This window comes from Trifolium pratense, linkage group LG4, assembly GCF_020283565.1.
Source record: "Trifolium pratense cultivar HEN17-A07 linkage group LG4, ARS_RC_1.1, whole genome shotgun sequence".
NCBI classification, from domain to species: domain Eukaryota; kingdom Viridiplantae; phylum Streptophyta; class Magnoliopsida; order Fabales; family Fabaceae; genus Trifolium; species Trifolium pratense.
This window is the reverse complement of record NC_060062.1, coordinates 44,018,005-44,041,819: the sequence shown is the minus strand read 5'-3', so window position 1 is coordinate 44,041,819 and position 23,815 is coordinate 44,018,005. Positions and strand designations below refer to the sequence as shown.

The 23,815-nt window shown below is 34.6% G+C and overlaps 2 protein-coding genes across 4 annotated transcripts; both read left to right on the top strand.

The window, feature by feature from the left end:
- Positions 1 to 2,462: 2,462 nt before the first annotated feature.
- Positions 2,463 to 16,863, top strand: LOC123922730. Its single transcript, XM_045975424.1, has 17 exons — positions 2,463 to 3,166; positions 4,447 to 5,548; positions 5,768 to 6,043; positions 6,150 to 6,929; positions 7,232 to 7,321; positions 7,406 to 7,468; positions 7,555 to 7,752; positions 7,823 to 7,915; positions 8,022 to 9,080; positions 9,949 to 10,472; positions 10,789 to 11,890; positions 12,291 to 12,566; positions 12,690 to 13,454; positions 13,880 to 14,752; positions 15,337 to 15,408; positions 15,510 to 15,590; positions 15,683 to 16,863. Exons 1-17 carry the CDS (start codon positions 2,664 to 2,666, stop codon positions 16,727 to 16,729), a joined length of 8,904 nt encoding a protein of 2,967 aa, XP_045831380.1. The 5' UTR covers positions 2,463 to 2,663; the 3' UTR covers positions 16,730 to 16,863.
- A 226-nt stretch (positions 16,864 to 17,089) lies between these two features.
- On the top strand, positions 17,090 to 22,118 carry LOC123923840 (disease resistance protein RUN1-like). Of its 3 annotated transcripts, none has more exons than XM_045976586.1 (5): positions 17,090 to 17,681; positions 18,061 to 19,162; positions 19,273 to 19,548; positions 19,642 to 20,418; positions 21,256 to 22,118. In XM_045976586.1, exons 1-5 carry the CDS (start codon positions 17,206 to 17,208, stop codon positions 21,931 to 21,933), a joined length of 3,309 nt encoding a protein of 1,102 aa, XP_045832542.1. In that variant the 5' UTR covers positions 17,090 to 17,205; the 3' UTR covers positions 21,934 to 22,118. The 3 variants fall into 3 exon arrangements, with proteins under 3 accessions (XP_045832542.1, XP_045832543.1, XP_045832544.1); XM_045976587.1 differs by having other exon boundaries at positions 17,127 to 17,681; positions 18,064 to 19,162; XM_045976588.1 differs by having other exon boundaries at positions 17,138 to 17,681; positions 18,083 to 19,162.
- The last annotated feature ends 1,697 nt before the right edge of the window (positions 22,119 to 23,815 follow it).

The following is a 23,815-nucleotide window of genomic DNA, read 5'->3' as shown; positions in this document are numbered from 1 at the left end:
ACTTGTAGATAACGGATGAGTAAAAATAGGGCTCGCGAGAATTATTGATCTTATTTATAATGTTGAGTTTGAATACTAAAAGTAAAATTAAAAATAAAAAAATAAACCTGGTCGGCCCGACAACCCGTACCAGGCCTGGCTCAGGCAATAATTTTAGTAGCTCGTTTTTTATCCGGGCTTTTTAGCCCGGCCCGACGAAACCCGACCGGACATCCCGTTTTGACAGTCCTACCCGCACACATGAGCACCCATTGTCATCCCTAGATTTTAAGACTCGATCTGAGATAATTAATCAACCAACACTGGTGATAATATGAATATTGATCGTGAGGTTGTGACGGAATTAGGGGAGAAATTGTTTTCTTAGCTTCAGCGAATTAACGTGCACAAGTTTCGGTTACTCTCGACGTTGCGGAAGATCTCATATGGCACATTTAGGTTTCCTCGAAGGTTTTCATATTCGCGTGGCGCCTCATGCGAGACAGGTTACCCACAAAAGCAAACCTGGTTTCACAAGGCATTTTATCACCGGAATCTCATCATTGTGTGTCTGGATGCGGAGCGGTAGAATCAGCCCAACAGTTATTCCTCTTCTGGAACACATTTGGCTCTCTTTGGTCATGTGACTCGAGCGCGATGTTCTTTTATGCAACTCATTTGGCTAGTTTGCGTGTGGGTTGTGTGGAACGAAAGAACCTATAGATTGTTCTGAGGTTCAACACACTCATTACATCACATGTTGGACAAGATCAAGATTTTTTCCTATAGGTGGTTGAAGGCGACGAGTAGTATTTTAGCCCTAAACTACCTTAGTTGGTGGTCTAGTTATTTACTTTGTTTGGGCCTTGTATGATTTACTTTTTGACTCTCTATTTATGACTCTTGTAATCTTCCATAATCTCCTTCAATACATCTTGTGCTGAGGGGATTACTTGGTTTTTTTTTTTTTCTTACTGAAGGGATTACTTGGTTTTATTAATATATATAAGTCTCATTTTGACTTGTTCAAAAAAAATTGAATAGAGTATTATTAGTATGCGTGAGCACCTAATACTATATTTTGGTTACATTGAGAAGCTACTTGAAACATATGCTTGGCCACTAAGAAAGTTTTCTATTGGACCTCAAGAAAATGAAAGAGGCACCGCCATCACCTCTCTACCGTTTGCCTCATTGTTAGCTTAATAGGTAGTAGATTGTTAGCTTAATGGTTAAGAATTAAAAGCCTATATAAAGGCATGTATCAAGCATTGTTATATAATAAGTTTCTAAATCATAATAGTAGTGTTAAAACAATTCTCTCTTCCTATGTTCTTTCTTGCTGCGTGAAGTTTGTTTGTGTTGCTTCTATATCCCACTGATATCAGTATGTTAGATGTCATGAGTTCAATCTTTTACTTCGTCGTAGACCCAAAAAAATAAAAAATTACAAGGGAATATAACATCAAGTTACCTTTCGAAATAACCTAACCATCTTCTCAACTTATTTCAGTTGTCATTATTATCTTTATTTTTATTGTTATGATTGTTTATATTTTTACTCATCTTAAATCTTTCCCACAATCTTATTTTATTTTTTTTATAAGCAAATCTGTTTTAATTTATTACACATGCTAAATACCAACATACTATTAAACAATGTAATAAAGTAATCAATGGTGATCATGAGCACTAATGACATGATTCGCGTGGAGTCGTACAGTTATGAATTCCTGAACATTTAATCTTGATAGGATGATCCATAATAAAGAAACATTTTGATTTTATAAAATGTAAAGTTTCGGTCTTAAAATTTTAGACTATTCAGACAATCAGAAAGTTGTGACTACATGACTCCACGTATTCGGTAATTTCCGAGAATCTAAATCCATGGCATGATAGGTGACTGCATGTGACTCCAATTATTTTGACTATTCCTACTCTTGTCAGTATTAAACTACTATTAATATATGAAGTTGTCAAATGGCCCAATTATTTTGGCATTGAAGATTGTTCAAACGTGGCGGCGAGAGGAAGAAACAAAACAGAAAAATTCATACTGTAGTATGTGGTATGATTGATTAATTCCAAATTAAAGCGGATTGGGCCAAAGTAGTAAATGATCTCTTGGCTCCAATGCGAGTTTCATTGCATTTCTGCAAATTTTGCATTTTCTTCTAAACTTTGACTTCAATTTCAAATCAATGTCGAATCAATGTCGTCGTCATCATCATCATTCCCCACTGAACACAAGACAACTTTTTATCCACAGTAGAACTATAAAAAATACGAAAATATTTATTTTATTTTCGATTATAAAAATATTATCACTCTATCTCTCCGTAACAGTTTTGTTCTATCCTGTATTATCTTGTTATGTACTATTCTGTCCAGTTCTCACCGTTTTACGAATTAAACAGATTAAACCCGTGTACCGCACGGGTCGAAGTTCTAGTAATTGATTGAATTCCAAATTAACGCGGATTGAACCAAAAGTGATATATCAGTGAGTGAAGACTGTTCAAACGTGTGGCGGCGGGACAAAGAAACAAAACAGAAAAATTTATTCCAAATTAACGCGGATTGGACAAAGTAATAAATGATCTCTTGGTTCCAATGCAAGTTTCATTGCATTTCTGCAAATTTTGCATATTCTTCTAAACTTTGACTTCAATTTCAAATCAATGTCGTCGTCGTCGTCATCATCATCATTCCCCAATCATCAATGGCTCTACGACGTGTTCCTCAACTTCAGAGGAGAAGACACACGCAGCAAATTCGTTTCACATCTTCATGCATCACTCTCAAATGCTGGAATCAACACTTTTGTTGACTATCAGCTTGACAAAGGAACAGAGCTAGAATCAGAACTTCTTCAAGCAATAGAAGACTCTCACATTTCGATTGTTGTTTTCTCCAAAACATATACTGAATCTAGTTGGTGTCTTAACGAACTTGAAAAAATCATGAAATGTCGAAGAAATTATGGTCAGATTGTTTTGCCTATTTTCTATGATGTTGATCCTTCCGTTGTTCGTCATCAGAAAGGTGCTTATGGAAATGCTTTGAGATCTACTGCAGAAAAGAGATACTCTGAAGGGGAAGCTGTTGAATATGTGTTGTCTAGATGGAAAATTGCACTCACTCAAGCTTCAAATTTGTCTGGTTGGGATCTTACCAATTGCAGGTAAAAACTGCAATATCACTTCTAATTTAAGCTATGTTTTGTAAAAAAAAAAATAGCGGATAGTTGAGAAGCTCGCTTATAGCAGATGAGCTTATAGCGAATAACTTATAAGATAGCTTTTAGCTATAGCGAATAAGATATTTGATTAAATTTATAGTATTTAATAAAATTAGTGGTTCGAATGACATAAAAAAGATATGTTTAATTAATTTTATTTTTTTTCAAATAAGATGTCAAGGGTCAAATTGGGAGAAAGAATATAGTAAAAATAAGCTAAACTATAAAGTCAAAATGTGGTGTTGGCAAACAGAGCCCTACCCATCAATTTAGAGACAAATTGTCAAATTGGTCTCTAAATCAATCACAAAATCATTTAGGGTGTGTTTTATCTAATAAAAAAATAAAGGACTGGACATGACAACTTCAGCTATAATGTGTTTGATTTGAAAAATCTTCCTGGGACCAAACAAACTAGGGGTTAAGGGACCAGACAAAAACATAGATTTTTGTCCCCCACTGAACCAAGAGATAACTTTTTGTCCTCTGCACAAGTTTTCTAAAATACCAAAATAACCTTTTGTCCACCAAATATGGTACAAGACAAAATTTGTCATGTGTAGTTCTGTCTTGTACTGTTCTGTCCGGTAGTCACATTTTGCAGATAAAAAATCAGTTGCTAGGGAGACTGAATTATTTTGGTCACCGAGTCAGTCCTTAAATAGCAAATTTTAGTAGTATATTAACTACAAGAACTATATAATTATAATATTAATAACGATAAGAAATTCACAATCTATTTTGTGAAAGAGACGAATTATAGTAAAGATTATGCACGAGATCGTATGAATGTGGAAAAAATTGCAGGTAACATAGGTCTGAAATTCTTCCACATGCCATTAGAGACAACTTTTTTAGAATAAGATAGATAGAACTATATTTTTCCCGAGTGAATCATCAATTTAATCCTAAGATGAGGCAACTTTTTTTGAAACGCCTAAGGCGAGACAACTTGTTTATGAAACAAAAAGAAATACAAAATGGTCGAATATTTCCAATCACATTAGTCCTTTTTCAGAACAATTGATACATACAAAAGGACTAATGTAATTGAAGCATTGCTAATTTTAAGGCTAAATTGTCTGATCCCAACAATTTTGCAGGAATAAATTCAAGATTCACTCCATGTTTTTTGAGCTTTAATCTTTCATAATTGATGCTCATTTTTTTTTCTTTCATAATTGATGTTCATTTTGTGTGTTTTATAAATTTTATTTTTGAAGGAATGAAGATGAACTAATGCAGCAAATTGTTGAGGACGTTTTGACAAAAATACAAAAGACATTCTTGTCTATTACTGAATATCCAGTTGGATTGGAATCTCGTGTGGAACAAATGATTCAGTTTATTGAAAAGCAATCAAGCAAAGTTTGTATGATAGGAATACGGGGAATGGGAGGATCCGGAAAAACAACCACAGCCAAGGCTATCTACAATCGAATCCATCGCAAATTTGTGGATAGAAGTTTCATAGAAAATGTCAGAGAAGTCAGCGAAAAGGATAATAGAGGCATTATTCATTTACAAGAACAGCTTCTCTCAGATGTCCTCAAAACAAAAGAGAGGATACATAGCATTGCATTTGGGCCAATTCTGATTGAGAATAGGCTTAAAGGAAAAAGGGCACTTGTTGTACTTGATGATGTGACCACGACTGAGCAATTAAAAGCCCTGTGCGGAAATCCTAAGTTGTTTGGTTCGGGAAGTGTATTAATTGTTACTACAAGAGATGGACGCCTACTTAATTTACTTAGTGCTGACTATGTCTGTACAATGACAGAAATGGATAAAAAGGAGTCACTTGAACTTTTCAGTTGGCATGCTTTTAGACAACCGATACCAAGTGCAGACTTCAACAAACTATCCAAAAATGTAGTTGCTTACTCTGGAGGATTACCACTTGCTCTTGAAGTCCTTGGATCTTACCTATATGAGAGGACGAAACAAGAATGGAAAGGTGTACTGTCAAAATTAGGGAGAATTCCCAATGATCAAGTACAGGAGAAACTGAGAATAAGCTATGATGGTTTAGAGGATGATACAGAAAAGGATATATTTCTTGACATATGTTGTTTCTTTATTGGCAAGGACATAGCCTATGTTACAGAAATACTGAATGGTTGTGGACTTTATGCTAACATTGGAATACCTGTTCTCATAGAAAGAAGCCTCGTAAAAGTTGGAAAGAATAACAAGCTTGGAATGCATGATTTGCTACGCGACATGGGAAGAGAAATTGTTCGCGTAAGTTCAGCAAGAGTGCCTGGGAAGCGTAGTCGATTGTGGTTTCGCGGGGATGTACATGATGTTTTGACAAAAAATACCGTAAGTACTTTCCCTTTATAAAATTTCAAACTTTGATCATCCTTCAAATTCTTATAAAGATCATATGACTAACTGTTCCTGAATTTTTTTTGCACTTATAAATATTTCCTGAAAACTGTTGAATGTATGATCATATGACTCTGCAGATTTATGTATCAGCTTCTACTAGAAAATAAAAATATTTCACCTTGCTTATCTATAATTTTTCTTGACATACAGGGAACCGAAACTGTAGAAGGATTGGTTTTGAAGTCCCAAAGCACCGGCGAAGTTTGCTTCAGTGCTGATTCTTTCAAGGAGATGAAGAAACTAAGACTTTTACAACTTGATCATGTTGATCTTACTGGAGATTTTGGGTATATTTCTAAAGAAGTGAGATGGCTCCATTGGCAGGGATATACAGGAGACTATATGCCCGGTGAATTTTATCAAGGAAATCTAGTTGTTGTTGACTTAAGATACAGTTATATTAAACGAGTGTGGAAAGAAACCATGGTGTGATACTATCATTTTCTTCTGAAACAAAAAGTTGATGACAGTAGTAATTGTTGCCACCATTTTTATTTACTGATTTTTGTTTTAAATATTTATCTTCTTGCAGTTGATGGATAAGCTAAAAATTCTCAATCTCAGTCATTCCAAGTACTTGGAAATCACCCCTGACTTTTCGAAATTACCAAATCTAGAAAAGCTCATTATGAAAGATTGTCCAAGTTTGTCCAAGATACACCATTCCATTGGAGATCTTAAGAATGTTCTTTTGATAAATTTGAAGGACTGTACAGGTCTTAGAAATCTTCCAAGGAAGATCTATCAATTGAAATCATTGAAAACTTTCATTCTTTCTGGTTGTTCAAAAATTGACAAATTGGAAGAAGATATAGTGCAAATGGAATCCTTGACAACTCTAGTTGCAACAAATACTGGGGTCAAACAAGTGCCTTTTTCGATAGTTAGATCAAAAAGCATTGTTTATATATCCCTATGTGGTTTTGAAGGATCATCGCGCAATGTTTTTCCTTCTCTCATTAGGTCTTGGATGGCACCAACCATGAATTCCCTACTCTATATTTCGCCATTTGGAAGCGTGTCATTGTCTCTAGCTTCGTTGGTTTTTGAGAGCGATAATTCGGGATATCTATCACCTAATCCTAGCAGCCTTTCAAAACTTGGACGATTTTGGGTTCACTACCGCTTGTACTTTCAAGTAACTCAAGAATTAAGAACATTTCTTGATGATTTATACAATGTAAATTTTACTGTGTTGGAAGACACATCACATGAATCACAAAGCTCGAGTTATTCATTGAGATCACTTTTGATGAAAATGAGCAGTTGCCACGGAAAGATCAATAATACTCTTGGCGAGAGCATATCACAGGTTCCTTCTTTATCATTTCGCCTTTTCTGATCTTTATTATTAGTTAAGAGAACATGAAATTATTTTCCATTTGCATTTCACTGTTGTCTTAAAAGCCCAAAGTCCCTAAAGAGATGAAAGTACCCTAGTATATATTATTATCCTTGAAAAAAAACACAAATAGAATTGGGATGATGATTACAAATTTACAATAATGAAGTCATCAAAGAAACTAGTTTTTGAAGGACTGCACTGAAATTCATAAGCACTTCAATTTGATTTCCTTTTTTGAACCCTTCTTTGAAATAATACATTTTATATAGACAATGTCAGGGGAATTGTCTAAAGTTCACAACAAATATATACTTCAAGAAATTTCAGAAAAACAAGTTAACCACAGGATAGACTCTCAGGTACTAAATAGAAACCATCAAAGGTGATTTCCATTACTTTCGTCATTACTTCATTTCATCTTACACATGTATTTTCTTATTTAGAGAATTCGGGTGGACTCTGATGAAGACTATGAAAGCCTCCCACCTTTGAAACGTTCTAGGAAGGTAAATAAGGTACTTTTAACGTATTCTGGCAAAGACACTAGCATTCATCGCTTCTAACTTTACTTTCTGAACTCTTATGTATCTAGTATTCAAATGAGAAAGAGTGGGAAGACTTGGGAGATATTCTTACCCCAACATTTAAGAAACTAAAAATTAAGCACTCAAAAGAAAGGAGATCAAAAGCTCCTGATGGAAGAAGTAGAAAATCTCAAATGAAAAGAGTGGCAGAAGATTCTGTTAATAGTTATGAGGAAACAAAATCATCCTTTAAAAATCCAATGAAGGTACTTGTTTATTCTTTTGACTGCTTCCTCCTCTTAACTTCATCATTCTCATTCTTTTACCATTTTAAAGCAGGATTCCCCTAAAGTTGTTAATGTTAATCAAGAGAAAAAGAAAACTCAGCCTAAATTCCAAATTCCTGAGTTTTCTTTGGATTCCTCAAAGGTATGTGCGCATGCATGTTTGTTTGTGTGTGTGTGATTCTAAAAGTTTTTATTAAGCAAGACAAATTAATTTAGTTATAAGGTCTCCTAATTCGTTTTGCTTATAGTTGATTATTCATTTTCAGAAGATTGAAAATCCTCAACAAGTATTACCTCCAGTGAAGAATAAGGAACCAGACACCATAAAAGTCCCCTCTGGTTTTATCAACACATTACCTCAGGAAAATATTCTTGAAAAAGATGCTTCAACCCTCGTAATTTCTTTATCATCACAAACAGTTAAGCAAGAGAAGGTAAATGAAAGCATCACTAGTAAATGCAAATCCTCCACTTCCAAGGGTCCAAGTGCTACAGAAAATGTAGAAAAGGTTTCTTGTAAACAAGAATCTGTTTCTGAGTATTCACCAGTTGATTATTCTAAATACAAGGAACTTATTGAAGAGGACCCTCTAGCCATGATGGAGAAACTACTTTCTGGTGAACTCAGTTTTTCGTCAAAGACTTCACAATCTACAAAACAAGCAGAAGCTACTCAAGTTGAGAGGGAACCAATCAATACCCTGCTTGATGACTTGAGACATCTAGTTTTTTCAAGTAACCTTTTGAAATATCTGCCAAACGACATGAACCGTAGAGAAAAGGTAAAAGGTTTATTATTTGAACTTGATGATAGGGTCGATGAACTGTCTGAGAAACAGGTTTTGGGTCTTGTTGAGCTCACTAAAATCTTCAATGAAGCCGAAATCATCATTGATGGTAGTCGAGACAATGCCGATTCTCTTCAAGAGCTTGAAGTGAACCACAAAAACACGATGTCTAAACTTCAGGCTTCCAAGGACAAGATGAAGAGATTTGCTGAATCAATTGCTGCTGGCCAGAATAAAATCCAAGATATAGATCATGAAATTGAGGATATACAGACACAAATTCAATTGCTTAAGCAGCAAGTAAATAAGCTTCGTCAAGAAAAGTCTCTCTTGAAAGATACTTGTTCGAAATGTCACGAAAAAAGGGTCTATATTATGAAAGAAGTTAAAAGTATATCCTCAGAAGCTGTGGAAATCCTTGAGAAAACTTCGCAACTCGAAAAGAAAGAACAAGAATTCAATTTGAATTACAAGAGACTCCAAGAGCACTATACCAAAATGAAATTAGCACCTCCTTTTTGAATTTGGATTTGTTTATAATTTGTTTAACCACTTTAGTATGTAACTATGATACTGTCACTATGATTACCATTTTGTCTTTTCTTTGTGATATGTAACTGGGAATTATAGTTTTGTAACAATGTTAAGTTAAATGAAAAACTTTTGGTATTGTGTTTATATTTTTCTTCATTCATCTTGTGTGACACTAAGAAATTGTTTCATTATGCTTATTTATGTTTTCCCCTAGTAATGTCCCTTGTTTTCTTTTATGAATTACTTAAATCTAAAAATATAATTAGTTTATACAAACACAATTCAAATTTCGCAATACAAAAAATAAAATAAAAACTACATCAAATTGTCTTCTACTTGATTGAAAAAATCTAAAAGAAAGGTGTATGAACTCGTAAATAAATTATTTATGCGCAAATATAACAATTAATAGGGAGTAAAGTTAACGTTTTTTAGAAAAATTAACGAAAACAATCAATATAACAAACAAAGTAATTTAGCCGTTAAATATATATATATATATATATATATATATATATATATATATATATATATATATATAACAAACAAAGTTAAAATCAATCGTCCAACTTTTTTTTTTTTTTTTGGTCAAGTAGCCTAGTGGCAAGACTCGTACATTTAAATGTGGAGAAATTGTGGCGAAATGTGAAATCCGAGGTTCGAACCTCAACCACTCCAATTATGTCCCTGATAGCTACCATTTGAGCTACACTTGCAACTTGCAGGACATGGTCCAATTTATTTATTTTAAAAACAAAAAAATACTTGTATCTTTTAATCTTAAAAAAATCACAAACAGATCTGTTACATTTCTGTTGTACATTTTATCTAATCTTGTCAGCGTTGACTTCAATTCCTGTGGTTGATCGATATTCATAGACCCATGAATCCTTCTTCATCTTTTTCAACATCCAATCCCCAATGGTTGTACGACGTGTTCATCAGTTTCAGGGGACCCGACACTCGTGGCAATTTTGTTTCTCATCTTTATGCAGCACTGTGTAATGCTGGAATCAACACTTTTCTTGATGATGAAGAGCTTAGAAAGGGAAAGGAGCTTGGACCAGAATTATTCAGAGCAATTCATGGTTCTCAAATAGCCATAGTTGTTTTCTCAGGAAACTATGTTCATTCTAATTGGTGTCTTGATGAACTGGTACAAATCATGGAATGCCACGACAATACGAGTCAGGTTGTTTTTCCTGTATTTTATGGTGTTACCCCTTCGTTTATACGTCAATATGCTAAAGAAACTTTTGGAGAAGTTACCAATAAAAGTGATAGCCGTGCCCGTAATGTGGATCACCAGAAAAATCCACGAAAGGAAGCACTCATCGATGCTTCGCATGTGGCTGGTTGGGATATGGCTAATTACAGGTAAATGTCTTCTTTTTATACTCCCTTGGGTTCTTAATATAGGAAAAATTTTATTTTTTCTAATGTATGAATCTAATGTATCTGGTCATATTATAGGCCAGATACATTAGATTTTCAACGGATCTAAAAAGTAAAGTCTCTCTTATATTAAGGACCGGAGGGAGTATAAAGTTATACTTTTTTGAACTTGATTAAGGGTGTTGGGTTGACTTGATTGCAAATTGAGTCAAATGTCAGTTAATGATTAGAAGTTTTTAATCTTTCATTATTTATGTCATTTTTTGTCTTTTGAAAAATATTATATTTATTGTTGCAGTAATGAAAGCATGGTTGTGAAGAAAATTGTTGCCCAAGTTTTGCAAACACTAGACAAAAAATACTTACCTATCCCAGATTATCCTGTTGGACTAGAATCGCGTGCAAAACGCATGATTCGGTTTTTAAGACAGAATACAAGAGGAGTATGTTTAGCAGGGATTTGGGGAATGGGGGGGATAGGCAAAAGCACCATTGCCAAAGTTGTCTACAATAATCTTTGGTATGAATTTGAAGATCAAAGCTTCCTTGCTAATATTAGAGAAGTTTGGGGGAAAGATCGGGGTCCAATCAATTTACAAGAACAACTTCTTTCAGATATCCTCAAAAAAGGAAATATAAAGGTGCATAGTGTTGAGTGGGGAAAAGCTATGATCAATGAACGACTTTGCACAAAACGAGCACTTATTGTACTTGATGATGTGAGTACGTGTGAGCAGTTAGATGCACTATGCGGAAATCGGAATGGGATTGGTCCGGGAAGTATAATAATCATAACAACAAGAGATGTGCGTCTACTTAATATCACTAAAGTTGACTTTATTTATAAAGTAGAGGGATTGAATTCATCAGAGTCCGTTAAACTTTTCAATTGGCATGCATTTAAGGCGGAGAGTCCAACTAAAGGTTCCCTTAGACCCTCAGGAGATGTAGTTTCTTATTGTGGTGGACTACCATTAGCTCTTGAAGTCCTTGGATCTTACCTATTCAACAGGAGAATAAAAGAGTGGAACAGTGTATTATCAAAGCTAAAACAGATACCCAATGATCAAATCCATGAAAAACTAAAAATAAGTTTTGATGGTTTAAGGGATCGTATGGAGAAGGATATATTTCTTGATGTCTGTTGTTTCTTTATCGGTAAGGATATAGCTTATGTTACGGAGATATTAAATGGTTGTGGGTTTCATGCTGATATTGGAATAGCAGTGCTGATAGAGAGAAGTCTAATAAAAATTGAAAAGAATAGAAAGCTCGGAATGCATGATTTGCTACGAGACATGGGGAGAGAAATTGTTCGTGAAAGTTCAACTAAGAAGCCTGAGAAGCGTAGTCGGTTGTGGTGCCATGAAGATGTTGTTGATGTATTGACCAACCATAGCGTAAGAATTTCTCTACATTGTGTTTTGATTTTTTTTTAAGTATTCCTTAACGATCATCAAAGATTTGTTTTTATATGTTATGTACTTTTCCCATCAATTGGCGGAAAATAGTGGGATTCATTATCTCACAAGTGTTTATCTTTGTTAAAGATGCAATATAAAAAATCAATTATGTGGAATACAGCTTAACCTTAAGCCTTCCTTTCTATTGCTTTCTACATAGGTTTTTTTTATATTGTCCATCTTAAAAATCTAATATAAATTTCCATTCATGTGTCTTCATAATCACTTCATGTTATATATGCTTTGGCTTAGGCTGCAGTTTTATGCGTTGATGTTTAGTTTCCAAAAAAACAAATTAAGGTTTCATTTTTATTTTATGGTCTGTGTGCCACCACAGGGAACAAGAGCCATCGAAGGATTGGTTATGAAGTCACAAAGGACCAGTACAGTTTCCTTCGATACCATTGCTTTTGAGAAAATGAAAAGATTGAGATTGTTGCAACTTGATCATGTAGATCTCATCGGAAACTATCAGTTTTTTCCGAAGCACCTGAAATGGCTTTCTTGGCAAGGATTTCCTTTAAAATACATACCAGAAAACTTTTATCAGGAAAATCTAGTTGCTATGGACTTAAAACACAGCAATCTTATCCAAGTTTGGAAGAAGCCGCAGGTACATATATATGACAAGAGATTTTCCTTTTAAAATCAAAGGTTAATTAGAATTGTTATTTTGATACTCTTTCATTTTGCATCTTATTTTCTAATTTTATTTAAAATATTTATTTTCATGCAGTTGATTGTGGGACTGAAGATCCTAAATCTCAGTCATTCTAAGTACTTGAAAAGCACCCCTAACTTTTCAAAATTACCGAACCTAGAAAAGCTCATTATGAAGGATTGTCCAAGTTTATCCGAGGTACACTCGTCCATTGGAGATCTCAAGAATATTCTTCTGATAAATTTGAAGGACTGTACAAGTCTTAGCAATCTCCCAAGAGAGATATATCAATTGACATCAGTAAAAACTCTGATCCTTTCTGGTTGTTTAAATATTGACAAATTGGAAGAAGATATATTGCAAATGGAATCCTTGAGAACACTAATTGCAGCAAATACTGGTGTCAAAAAAGTGCCATTTTCGTTAGTTAGATCAAAAAGCATTGCATATATATCCTTATGTGGATATGAAGGATTATCATGTGATGTTTTTCCTTCTATCATTAGGTCATGGTTGTCACCAACAATGAATTCCTTACCACATATTCCACCTTTTGGTGGCATGCCAATGTCTCGTGTTTCCTTGGATATAGAGCGTAATGATTTGGCTTTGGTCTATCAATCACGTTCGAAAATTAGAACTGTTTCGGTACAATGTGACTCAGAGATTCAACTGAAAGAAGAATTCAGAAGATTTCTTGATGATCTATATTGTGCTGGTCTTACTGAAGTGGGAACATCACATGCATCACAAGTTTTGGATCTTTCTTTGAGATCTCTTTTGATTCAAATCGGAAGTTGCCACATTGTTATCGATATTCTTGTGAAGAGCTTATCACAGGTTCCTTCTCTATCCTCCAACTTTTACTGCTACTTATCATTACTTAAGAGAGCATGTAGAATTATTAAGGTCATACATTTAACAAAGAAAGGAAGTAAATGTTTAGATCATTATCTTTTTTTCTTATTTTTTCTACATATAATTTTTTATTAGCTTTATCTTCATTACATTTATTTACTAATGTCTATACTCTATGTTTATTATATTTATTATACACGGGTTTAGTCCTTTTTTGTTGGATCTTCTTATAACACAGTACAAATCACTAGCTCGACATTTGTTTTTTAAAGAATGTTTAGTAGATAACTACAAACAAGAACTAGGTAACTACATAATTTTTCACAATTACTGAGTTTTAGAAGTGTTATAGTTTTAGAAGTGTCCATTTTATAGCATAATTAGAATTACATATGTTCTTGATACAGGAATTGACAAACAATTCTAGTAATTCTCTTCGTCACGGTGACAATTATCCTTCTTGGTTAGCCTATACATTCAAAGGACCTTCTGTAGTTTTCCAAGTGCCTGAGGCTAATGATTGTTGCATGAAGGGGATAACTTTGTGTGTTATTTATTCGTCAACACATGAAAATCTAGCAACCGATTGTTTCGCTAGTGTGTTGATCATTAATTACACCAAATTCACTATCCAAATTTTCAAGCAAGACACGGTAAGGTCGTTCAATGATGAAGACTGGCAAGGTGTAATATCAAGTTTAGGAGTTGGTGACAATGTGGAGATTTTTGTAGCTATTGGGAATGGATTTACCGTTAAGGAGATGGCTGTCTATCTAGTATATGACCCTTCAAATGCTATGGAAATCGAGCCTTTAAATGCTATGGAAGTTGACCGGTCGACTGAGACAAAAATTGAGCCATTACAGGAAGTGGAAATGCAACCATCACCTAATGTGAAATCAGAGGCATCAGCTGAAGAGGAAGTACAACCATCGCCTCGTGTGCAAATGGAGCCATCATCTGATGAGGGAGTACAAGTGTCACCTAATGTGAAAATGGATCCATCAGCTGAAGAGGAAGTACAACCATCGCCTCATGTGCAAACAGAGCCATCAGCCGATGAGGGCGTACAACTGTCACCTAATGTAAAAATGGAGCCATCAGCTGAAGAGGAAGTACAGCCACCGCCTCATGTGCAAACGGAGCCATCAGCTGACGAGGGAGTACAAGTGTCCCCTAATGTGAAAATGGAGCCATCAGCTGAAGAGGAAGTACAGCGCAACAACTATGAACATCAAGAAAGTTCAGAAAAACATGTTATCTACAGGATAGACCCTCAGGTACTAAAACAGAATACATCAAATGTAAATTTCCTTTATTTTTCTTCATAAATTTATTTCATCCTTTTACTCGTGTATTTTTGCAGAATTGAAAAATAGATTCTGAATATTATTTCAAAAGTTGTGTTTACAATACTAGAATTAACTTGATTAAATAGCGATAAATTTAAACCTAACGGTCTTGCTCAATGGACCTCATACTAATAGTGTAAAATAACTACAAATGCTAATATTTAGGCTTAATTAGTAAAATGGTCCCTTAGAGACATTTTTGGTTTCAGATTGGTCCCTTAAAGAAAAAAAGGTCCAAATAGGTCCCTTAAAGAAAAAAAAGTCCGAATAGGTCCCTTAAAGATATCTCCGTTAATCAGTTTGGTCCTATTTATACCTCTTTTTAGGGACCAAACTGATTAACGGAGATGTCTTTAAGGGACCTATTCGGACTTTTTTTTCTTTAAGGGACCTATTTGGACCTTTTTTTCTTTAAGGGACCAATCTGAAACTAAAAATGTCTTTAAGGGACCATTTTACTAATTAAGCCTAATATTTATAGTCTAATATTTTCAACATATTTTCTTGTTTAGACAATTAGGGTGGACTCTGATGAGGAATATGAAAGCCTCCAACCTTTTAAACCTTCTAGGAAGGTGAATAAGGTATTTTAACTTAGCATTTGTTGCTTCTAACATACTATACTTCCGAACTCTTATGTATCTATGTACATCCATTCCCATATTTACTAACATATTTTTTGCAGAGTGATCACTTAAGCAATGGTGATTCTGCTTCATCTGTCCCCCCTATCACATCGAAGGAAAAGTCGGATTCTTTGAGAAAGGCAAGTTTTAATTGAAGAACACAAAAAGAATGTAGTTATTATATGATCTACTTGTTTTTTCTTATTGTTGATTATTTTTATTCACTTATCAGGAGATTGAAAATCCTCAACAAACACTACCTTCACTGAAGAGTAAGGCACCAGATGCCATAAAAGTTCCGTCTGATTTTATCAATAGCTTACCACAGAAAAAAGTTCTTGAAAAAGGTTCTTCAACTAAATCAACTCCAATAATTTCTCTAACATCACCAAGAATGAAGCAAGAGAAGGTAAATGAAAGCATCACAAGTAAATCCTCCGCTTCAAAGGGTCCAAGTGCAACAGAAAATGTAGAAAAGGTTTCTTCTAAACAAGAATCAGTTTATGAACATTCACTAGTTGATTATTCTAAATACAAGGAACTTATTGAAGAGGATCCTCTAGCCATGATGGAGAAACTCCTTTCTGGTGAACTCAGTTTTTCGTCAAAGACTTCACAATCTACAAAACAAGCAGAAACTACTCAAGCTGAGAGGGTACCGATCAATGCACTGCTTGATGACTTAAGACTTCTAGTTTTTTCAAGTAACCTTTTGAATTATCTGCCCAATGACACAAACCGTCGAGAAAAGGTAAAAGGTTTATTATTTGAACTCAATGATAGGGTCGATGAACTGTCTGAAAAACAAGTTTTGGGTCTTGATGAGTTCACTAAAATCTTCGATGAAGCCGCAATCATCATTGATGATAGTCGAGATAATGCCGATTCTCTTCAAGAGCTTGAATTGAACCGCAAAAACACAATTTCTAAACTTCAGGCTTCCAAGGACAAAATAAAGAGATTAGCTGAATCAATTTATGCTGACCAGTATAAAATCGAAGATATAAATATTCAAATTGAGGATATACAAACACAAATTCAATTACTTAAGGAGCAAGTAAATAAGCTTCAGCAAGAAAAGTCTCTCTTGATAGATACTTGTTCGAAATGTCACGAAAAAAGTGTTGACATTATGAAAGATATCAAAAGTATATCCTCAGAAGCTGTGGAAATCCTTGAGAAAACTTCCCACCTCGAAAAGAAAGAACAAGAATTCAATTTGAATTACAAGAGACTCCAAGAGCACTATACCAAAATGAAATTAGCACCTCCCTTTTGAATTTAGATATGTTTATCATTTGGTTTTTTTTTTGACATTATGTGTATCATTTGTTTAACCACTTTATAATTTGTTTTATGGTATGTAACTATGATACTGTCACTGTGATTACCATTTATATATTTTTTCATTCATCTTGTGTGACACTAAGAAGTTGTTTCATCATGCTTATGTATGTTTCCCCTAGTAATGTCCCTTTTTTTCTTCTGTTTATACACTTGAAAGAAGAGGAAACAGTGAATTGTAAAGTTAGGGGCCAAAAGTGCTATTATAAAAGTCAGGGGGTCAAAAGTGCAATTTAGCAAAAAATATTGTTTTGGCATATGACTGCTTATGAGTGTGTGGTTATGATTCATGATTGATCTTTTTGAAAATGAATAATAATTGAAGAAAGGAATCGTATTACAAAGACTTAATCAACTAAACCTGTTACTCTTTCTTCTCCATTTGTGCTTTTTCTTCTTACCTACAGATTAATGGGTTATTCTTCTTCTTCTTCTTTCAATCCTCCATGGATACACGACGTGTTCATCAACTTCAGAGGGAAAGACACACGTCAAAGCTTTGTTTCTCATCTGCATGCTGCCCTCACAAATGCAGGAATCAACACTTACCTTGACCACCAGCTTCACAAGGGAACAGAACTTGGACCTGAACTATTGAGAGCAATACAAGGGTCTCGTATATCTATCCTTGTTTTCTCCAAAAACTACACTGAATCTAGTTGGTGTCTTAATGAGCTGCAAAAAGTCATAGAGTGCCACATAACTCATGGACAATTGGTTATTCCTGTATTTTATGATGTTGATCCTTCGGTTGTTCGCCACCAGAAAGGTGATTTTGGAAAGGCTTTGAGGGCTACTGCTAAGTTGCACTCACCAAAGCTGCTCATTTGGAGGAGTGCACTCACTCAAGCTGCTAATTTGTCTGGTTGGGATGTCACTAAATGCAGGTAGCTAAATCAACACTTTCTTGCTTATAGATTTCCACAATATATGAATATTCTTTTACTCTGGTCTGTTTAGATTGATTTATTTGAGCTTGAATCCGTTTGTCACTGGTTTTTTCTAAAATAATAACTTTTATGAAAAAGCTTATGAGGGATGATGGAAAAAGCTTATGAAAATTTTCAGCTTATTTTCATAAGCTCTCGAGGATAGTTTATGAAAACAGCTTATAGCTTATATGTAAAAATTTTGACTTTACTCCCTCCATTCACTATTATAATTTATAAGAAAAAAAAAAGAAAAAACTATTTTCCTGATGATTAAGAAACTTAGTCTTTCTCAATGTGTGCTCACTCTGTTTTATAATTGTTATTACCATCCAAGGAGTGAATTTGAACTGATGCAGCAAATTGTTGAGGATGTTTTGGCAAAACTTGACAGCACCTTCTTGTCTATTACCGAATTTCCAGTTGGATTAGAGCCCCGTGTGGAAAAAGTTACTGCCTTTATTGAAAATCAACAAAAGAAAGTGTGTGTGATAGGGATATGGGGAATGGGCGGATCCGGTAAAACAACCACAGCTAAAGCTATCTACAATCGAATTCATCTCAAATTTACCGATAGAAGTTTCCTTGAAAATGTTAGAGAAGTCTGTGAAAAGGAAAATAGAGGGATTATTCATTTACAACAACAACTTCTTTCAGATATCCTGAAAACAAAGACGAAGATACATAGCATTGCGTTAGGGACAACTAAAATTGAAAAAAGATTCCGGGGGAAAAAGGCACTCGTTGTACTTGATGATGTGACCACTTTTGAACAGTTAAAATCGCTATGTGGAAATCCTAAATTTTTTGGTCCAGGAAGTATATTAATTGTTACAACAAGAGATGTACGCCTACTTAATTTATTTAAGGTTGATTATGTGTGTAGAATGGAGGAAATGGACGAACACGAGTCCCTTGAGCTTTTCAGTTGGCATGCTTTTAGACAACCTAGTCCCATGAAAGACTTCCACAAACTCTCCAAAAACGTAGTTGCTTATTGTGGAGGATTACCGGTTGCTCTTGAAGTCCTCGGTTCTTACTTATATGAGAGGACAAAACAAGAATGGAAAAGTGTAATCTCAAAATTAGAGAGAATTCCGAATGATCAAGTGCAAGAGAAACTGAGAATAAGCTATGATGGTTTAAAGGATGATATATCAAAGGATATATTTCTTGACATATGTTGTTTCTTTATTGGCAAGAACAGAGCTGATGTTACAGAGATACTAAATGGTTGTGGACTTTATGCAAATATTGGAATAACTGTCCTCGTAGAGCGGAGTCTTGTAAAAATTGAAAAGAACAACAAGCTCGGAATGCATGATTTAATAAGAGACATGGGAAGAGAGATAGTTCGTGAAAGTTCAACAAAAGATCCGGGGAAGCGTAGTAGATTGTGGTTTCGTGAGGATGTGCATGATATTTTGACAAAACATACTGTAAGAACTTTCTCAGAATAAATTTGAAACTTTTTATCATCCTCCATAATCTTATCAAGATCATAGAATCCTTATTTTCTGTTTTTTTTTTTTTTTTCCTTCACATTTAGGGAACAGAAACCGTAGAGGGATTGGTTTTGAAGGTGGAGAGAAACAGTAAAGTTGTACTAAGTACTGATTCTTTCAAGGAGATGAAGAAACTGAGACTTTTACAACTTGATCACGCTGTCCTCGTTGGAGATTATCGGTTTCTCTCCAAAGAACTGAGATGGATTCATTGGAAAGGATTTAGCTTCAACTATATACCAGATGAATTTGATCAGGGAAATCTTGTTTCTATTGACGTAAAATACAGCAGTATCAAACAAGTGTGGAAGGAAACCAAGGTATAATATTTTCGTTTCAAATTCGATGGTTTATGGAAGTAGTATTTGTTCTCATCTACCTAAATTTTCTTTTGAATATTTATCTTCTTGCAGTTGTTGGATAATCTAAAAATTCTCAATGTCAGTCATTCGAGATACTTGAAAAACACACCTGATTTTTCAAAATTACCGAATCTAGAAAAGCTTATTGCGAAGGATTGTCCAAATTTGTCTGAGGTACACCACTCCATTGGAGATCTCAAGAATCTACTTTTGTTGAATTTGAAGGACTGTACAAGTCTTAGTAATCTCCCAAGGAAGGTCTATCAATTGGCATCAGTGAAAACTCTGATACTTTCTGGTTGTTCAAAGATCGACAAGTTGGAAGAAGACATAGGGCAAATGGAATACTTGACAACGCTGATTGCAAACGATACATCTATAAAAGATGTTCCCTATTCAATACTAAGATTGAAAAGCATTGGATATATATCTCTATGTGGATATGAAGGTTTATCACGTGATGTTTTTCCGTCTCTCATTTGGTCTTGGATGTCACCAACCAGAAATTCCTTACCCCGTGTTTCTCCATTTGAAGGTAATTCATTGTCACTAGTTTCCTTGGATGTAACGAGCAATAATATGGGCTATCAACCACCAATGCTTAGAAACCTTTCAAAACTTAGAAGTGTTTGGATTCAATGCCGTTCGGTGATTCAATTGACTCAAGAATTAGGAAATTTTCTTGATGATCTATATGATGTAAGTTTTACCAAGTTTGAGACAGCATCACATCCATCACAAATCAGTAACATTTCTTTGAGATCGCTTTTGATTGGAATGAGAAGTTGCCACATGGTCATCAACACTCTTAGTAAGAGCATATCACAGGTTCCTTCACAACCCTCTCTCCTTTCCTGATCTTTAAGAGAACATGAGACAATCTTTCATTTGCATTTTTTTCTTGAAAGTGATGGTTCCTAAATATATGGATACATTTTCTTTTTCAACTTTCCATCTCTGTTCTGCATCCATATGTTCTTGTCTTTGTTTCTTTTATTTAATGTTTGTATCTATAATGTTTGTATTTCTCTTAATCTTTTACTTATATGTACATTTTCACTTGTTTTTTAGTATTTAATTACATTCAGACAAGGACCTTATAGTATATCATGTATGAAGTATGACAAGAAAAATCAGTCAAAACATCAATAATTAATAATGCAACAGAATAAAGTCAATAAAGAAAAGCAGAAACTAAATAATGATGGAGATATGAAAATCTCTATGAATCAATTCAAAAGTTTGGCTTGGAAACGACAACTCGAAAAAAACGGTGCTGCATTACCTTTAGAGAATAATAAATATTCGAAGATAGCTTGTAGTTCTTAAAATTTGTGTTTAGTCTAACTTAGGGCCCATTTGGATTAGCTTATTTTTGAGCTTATTCAAACAATTTATGCAAATAAATAAATTTTTATGTATATTAGTTTATGATAAAACAGTTTATAAAAATACAATTTTCACTAGTGGGAACTTATAAAATAGCATAAAACCTAATTTATATTGCATAAGCTGAAAAATAAGCTAATCCAAACGGACTCTTAATCCTACAAAACCGTCTTATAAGGTGAGAGGCGTCACTCACTAATAAACACAAGATTTTATGCTTAATTTAATTCCCTAATGTTAATTATAAAATTAACTTAGCATATGCTTATGATACAGGGATCAACAACCAATGATTGTAGTGGTTTTTGTCTTCCCGACAGCAACTATCCTTCTTGGTTAGCCTATACATGTGAAGGACCATCGGTATATTTTCAAGTTCCTGAGGATAATGATCGTCACATGAAGGGAACAATTTTACGTGTTGTTTATTCATCAACATCTGAAAACCGAGCAGCTGAGTGTCTTACTAATGTTTTGATCATTAATTACACAAAATGCACAATCCAAATATACAAGGGAGACACAATAATGTCTTTTAATGATGAAGATTGGAAAGGTTTAACATCAAATCTAGGACCTGGTGACAATGTTGAGATTTTTGTAGTTTTTGGGCATGGATTGATTGTTAAGGAGACAACTGTCTATCTAATTTATGACCAGTCCAATACTACGAAATTTGAACAATCGATTATTATGGAAGTTGAGCCATCAACTAACCTGGCAATGGAGCCATCACCTGAAGTGAACATGCAGCCATCACCTGAAGTGAACATGCAACCATCACCTGAAGTGAAAGTGGAAGCGTCGACTGGTGTTAAAATGGATCTGTCACCTGATGTGAAGGTGCAGTCATCACCTATTATGAAAATAGAGCCACCACCAAAGTCCAATAGAAGTATCTTTACAAGATCTGCAAAAACATTGGGTGCATGTCTATGCTTGAAACCAGCATAGAGATAAAGGTTTGAACAATTTTTTATTGGACATACATTTGTTATAAATGGGATGGGATTCTCTTCTTTCTTGGAGGAAGGAAGGACATATGTTTTGTATACTTATAAGGGGAAATCATGTACTTACTATTTGTTTATGAGGTTATAAAGCCATAACGAAATATCTACTTGAGCACATTAACTTTAGGTCTTTTTCGTTTCTTTTACATGTCAATGGCAGTATTCATTTTTCTTAAATCCAACTAATTTACTATGTCAAATCACAGACTAGACATGCTAAGTATTTCAAATCTTCATTATAACTGAAAATATACTGATATAACCCCTACAGAGTCATCCATAGTAAGCAAAGCTTGCCATATTTGAGAATGACACTACAACACAAATAGAGATACATAACTCAGACATTTAACTTTCAACCCTTTCATATACATAGCATTGACATTCAATAAAACAGATCGCCTAGTCAAATTATAATGAAAGATAAAGAAATTATAGGTGAAGAAGAGGAATACCAAGTTAATTTGATATTGGCAAAGAAAGGAAGGTAGCAGCAGAAGGTTGAATTACATAATGAGGAAAATAGTGGAGAGCCAAGTGCATATGATTTTCTGAGGATGACAGAAGCTTGAATTATATTGAAATACTAATGAGTGAATCCTCATGTTTTTAAGCTTAATTATACTTTTAGTCCCTTTAGTTTGGGTATTATACTAATGTGGAATTTTGGTCCCTCAATTTTTTTATAGCAACTTTAGTCCTTTATTTTAAAAGTGGTGCAAATAAGGTTCTACTCAATTCTCTTTCACTATAGGATGTGAAATTAAGATTTCAAGCGAAGAAAATTTGAGTTTTTTTTTTTTACGAAAATAAATTTATTGCATTTCATTAATCAATATGTGTTCAATACAGTCATGTATATCAACCAGAATTTGAAAACTAGTTGTGGATGTGGCCACCTTAGCTACTATGAGCATCCTCATTTGTTTGTCTCTGCACAAATTCTACACTTGAGTGTACATATAATTTTGAAAAGACAGTTTTACATTGCTGGATGATGGCTCCGAACTGTGACATCGTGTTTGGAAGAACAAAAGCTGTTCACCACCCTCTTCGAATCTAGTTCAAATATTAGGTCCCAGGTTTAACTCATGAACCAATTGAGAGCTGAGAGCAGCCCAAGTGCTTCACCAACATGCAGCTCACAAATGGGTGTAAACCGTCCGGTTTTAGCCAAAACAAAACTACCAAACTCATCCCTAATTCACATATCGAGCCCAACTTTATTACCAAGAGTTAAAGGAGGCCTGGATATTACATTTCCACTGCCCCGGAGCTGGTTTCTGCCATTTATCATTATGTATCTACTGTACCGAACCAGAGGTGTTAGGTGCCTCGTGCACTGCTGTCCAGTCCTGAATTAATCCTTGAGTCCTTGAAAAAACCAAACTCTGCTCATCCGCCGTGTTATCCCAAAATTTATTGTTCCATTGCTTCCAAATACTCCATAATATGCAGCCACACAGAGCTGAATCAGCTGCATTTAACTGTTGCAGTAGTTTGAAAGTCGCGGTGGAAATATCTGCTTCCACATCCGTAACTGAAACCACAGAAGCCCCAAAAGCGCATCTGTTCAAGACACCACTAGTAACGGAGAAAAAAAAACATGCATACTCTCCTCATCCCTACTATTACACAGCACACAATGAGCAGGACAGTCAACACCTTTTTCACAAAGCCTTACACGAGTTGGTATACATTTTCGCTCAAGTTGATTCCCCTTATAACCAAATTAATTGAAACAAATAGTAAGCACATACATTCCCCTTTTATATATATGAAACGAAGGGTTGTCTCTCCTCCCTCCATAAAAATATTGCCAA

Excerpts from the sequence above, each read along its gene's own strand:
- LOC123922730 (XM_045975424.1), top strand. The coding sequence starts at position 2,664 with ATGTCGTCGTCGTCGTCATCATCATCATTCCCCAATCATCAATGGCTC. Across the intron at positions 6,044-6,149 it reads GAGTGTGGAAAGAAACCATG|TTGATGGATAAGCTAAAAAT; the intron begins GTGTGATACTAT and ends ATCTTCTTGCAG. Across the intron at positions 7,916-8,021 it reads TTTCTTTGGATTCCTCAAAG|TTGATTATTCATTTTCAGAA; the intron begins GTATGTGCGCAT and ends TTTTGCTTATAG.
- LOC123923840 (XM_045976586.1), top strand. The coding sequence starts at position 17,206 with ATGGGTTATTCTTCTTCTTCTTCTTTCAATCCTCCATGGATACACGAC. Across the intron at positions 17,682-18,060 it reads TGGGATGTCACTAAATGCAG|GAGTGAATTTGAACTGATGC; the intron begins GTAGCTAAATCA and ends TTACCATCCAAG. Across the intron at positions 19,163-19,272 it reads ATATTTTGACAAAACATACT|GGAACAGAAACCGTAGAGGG; the intron begins GTAAGAACTTTC and ends CTTCACATTTAG.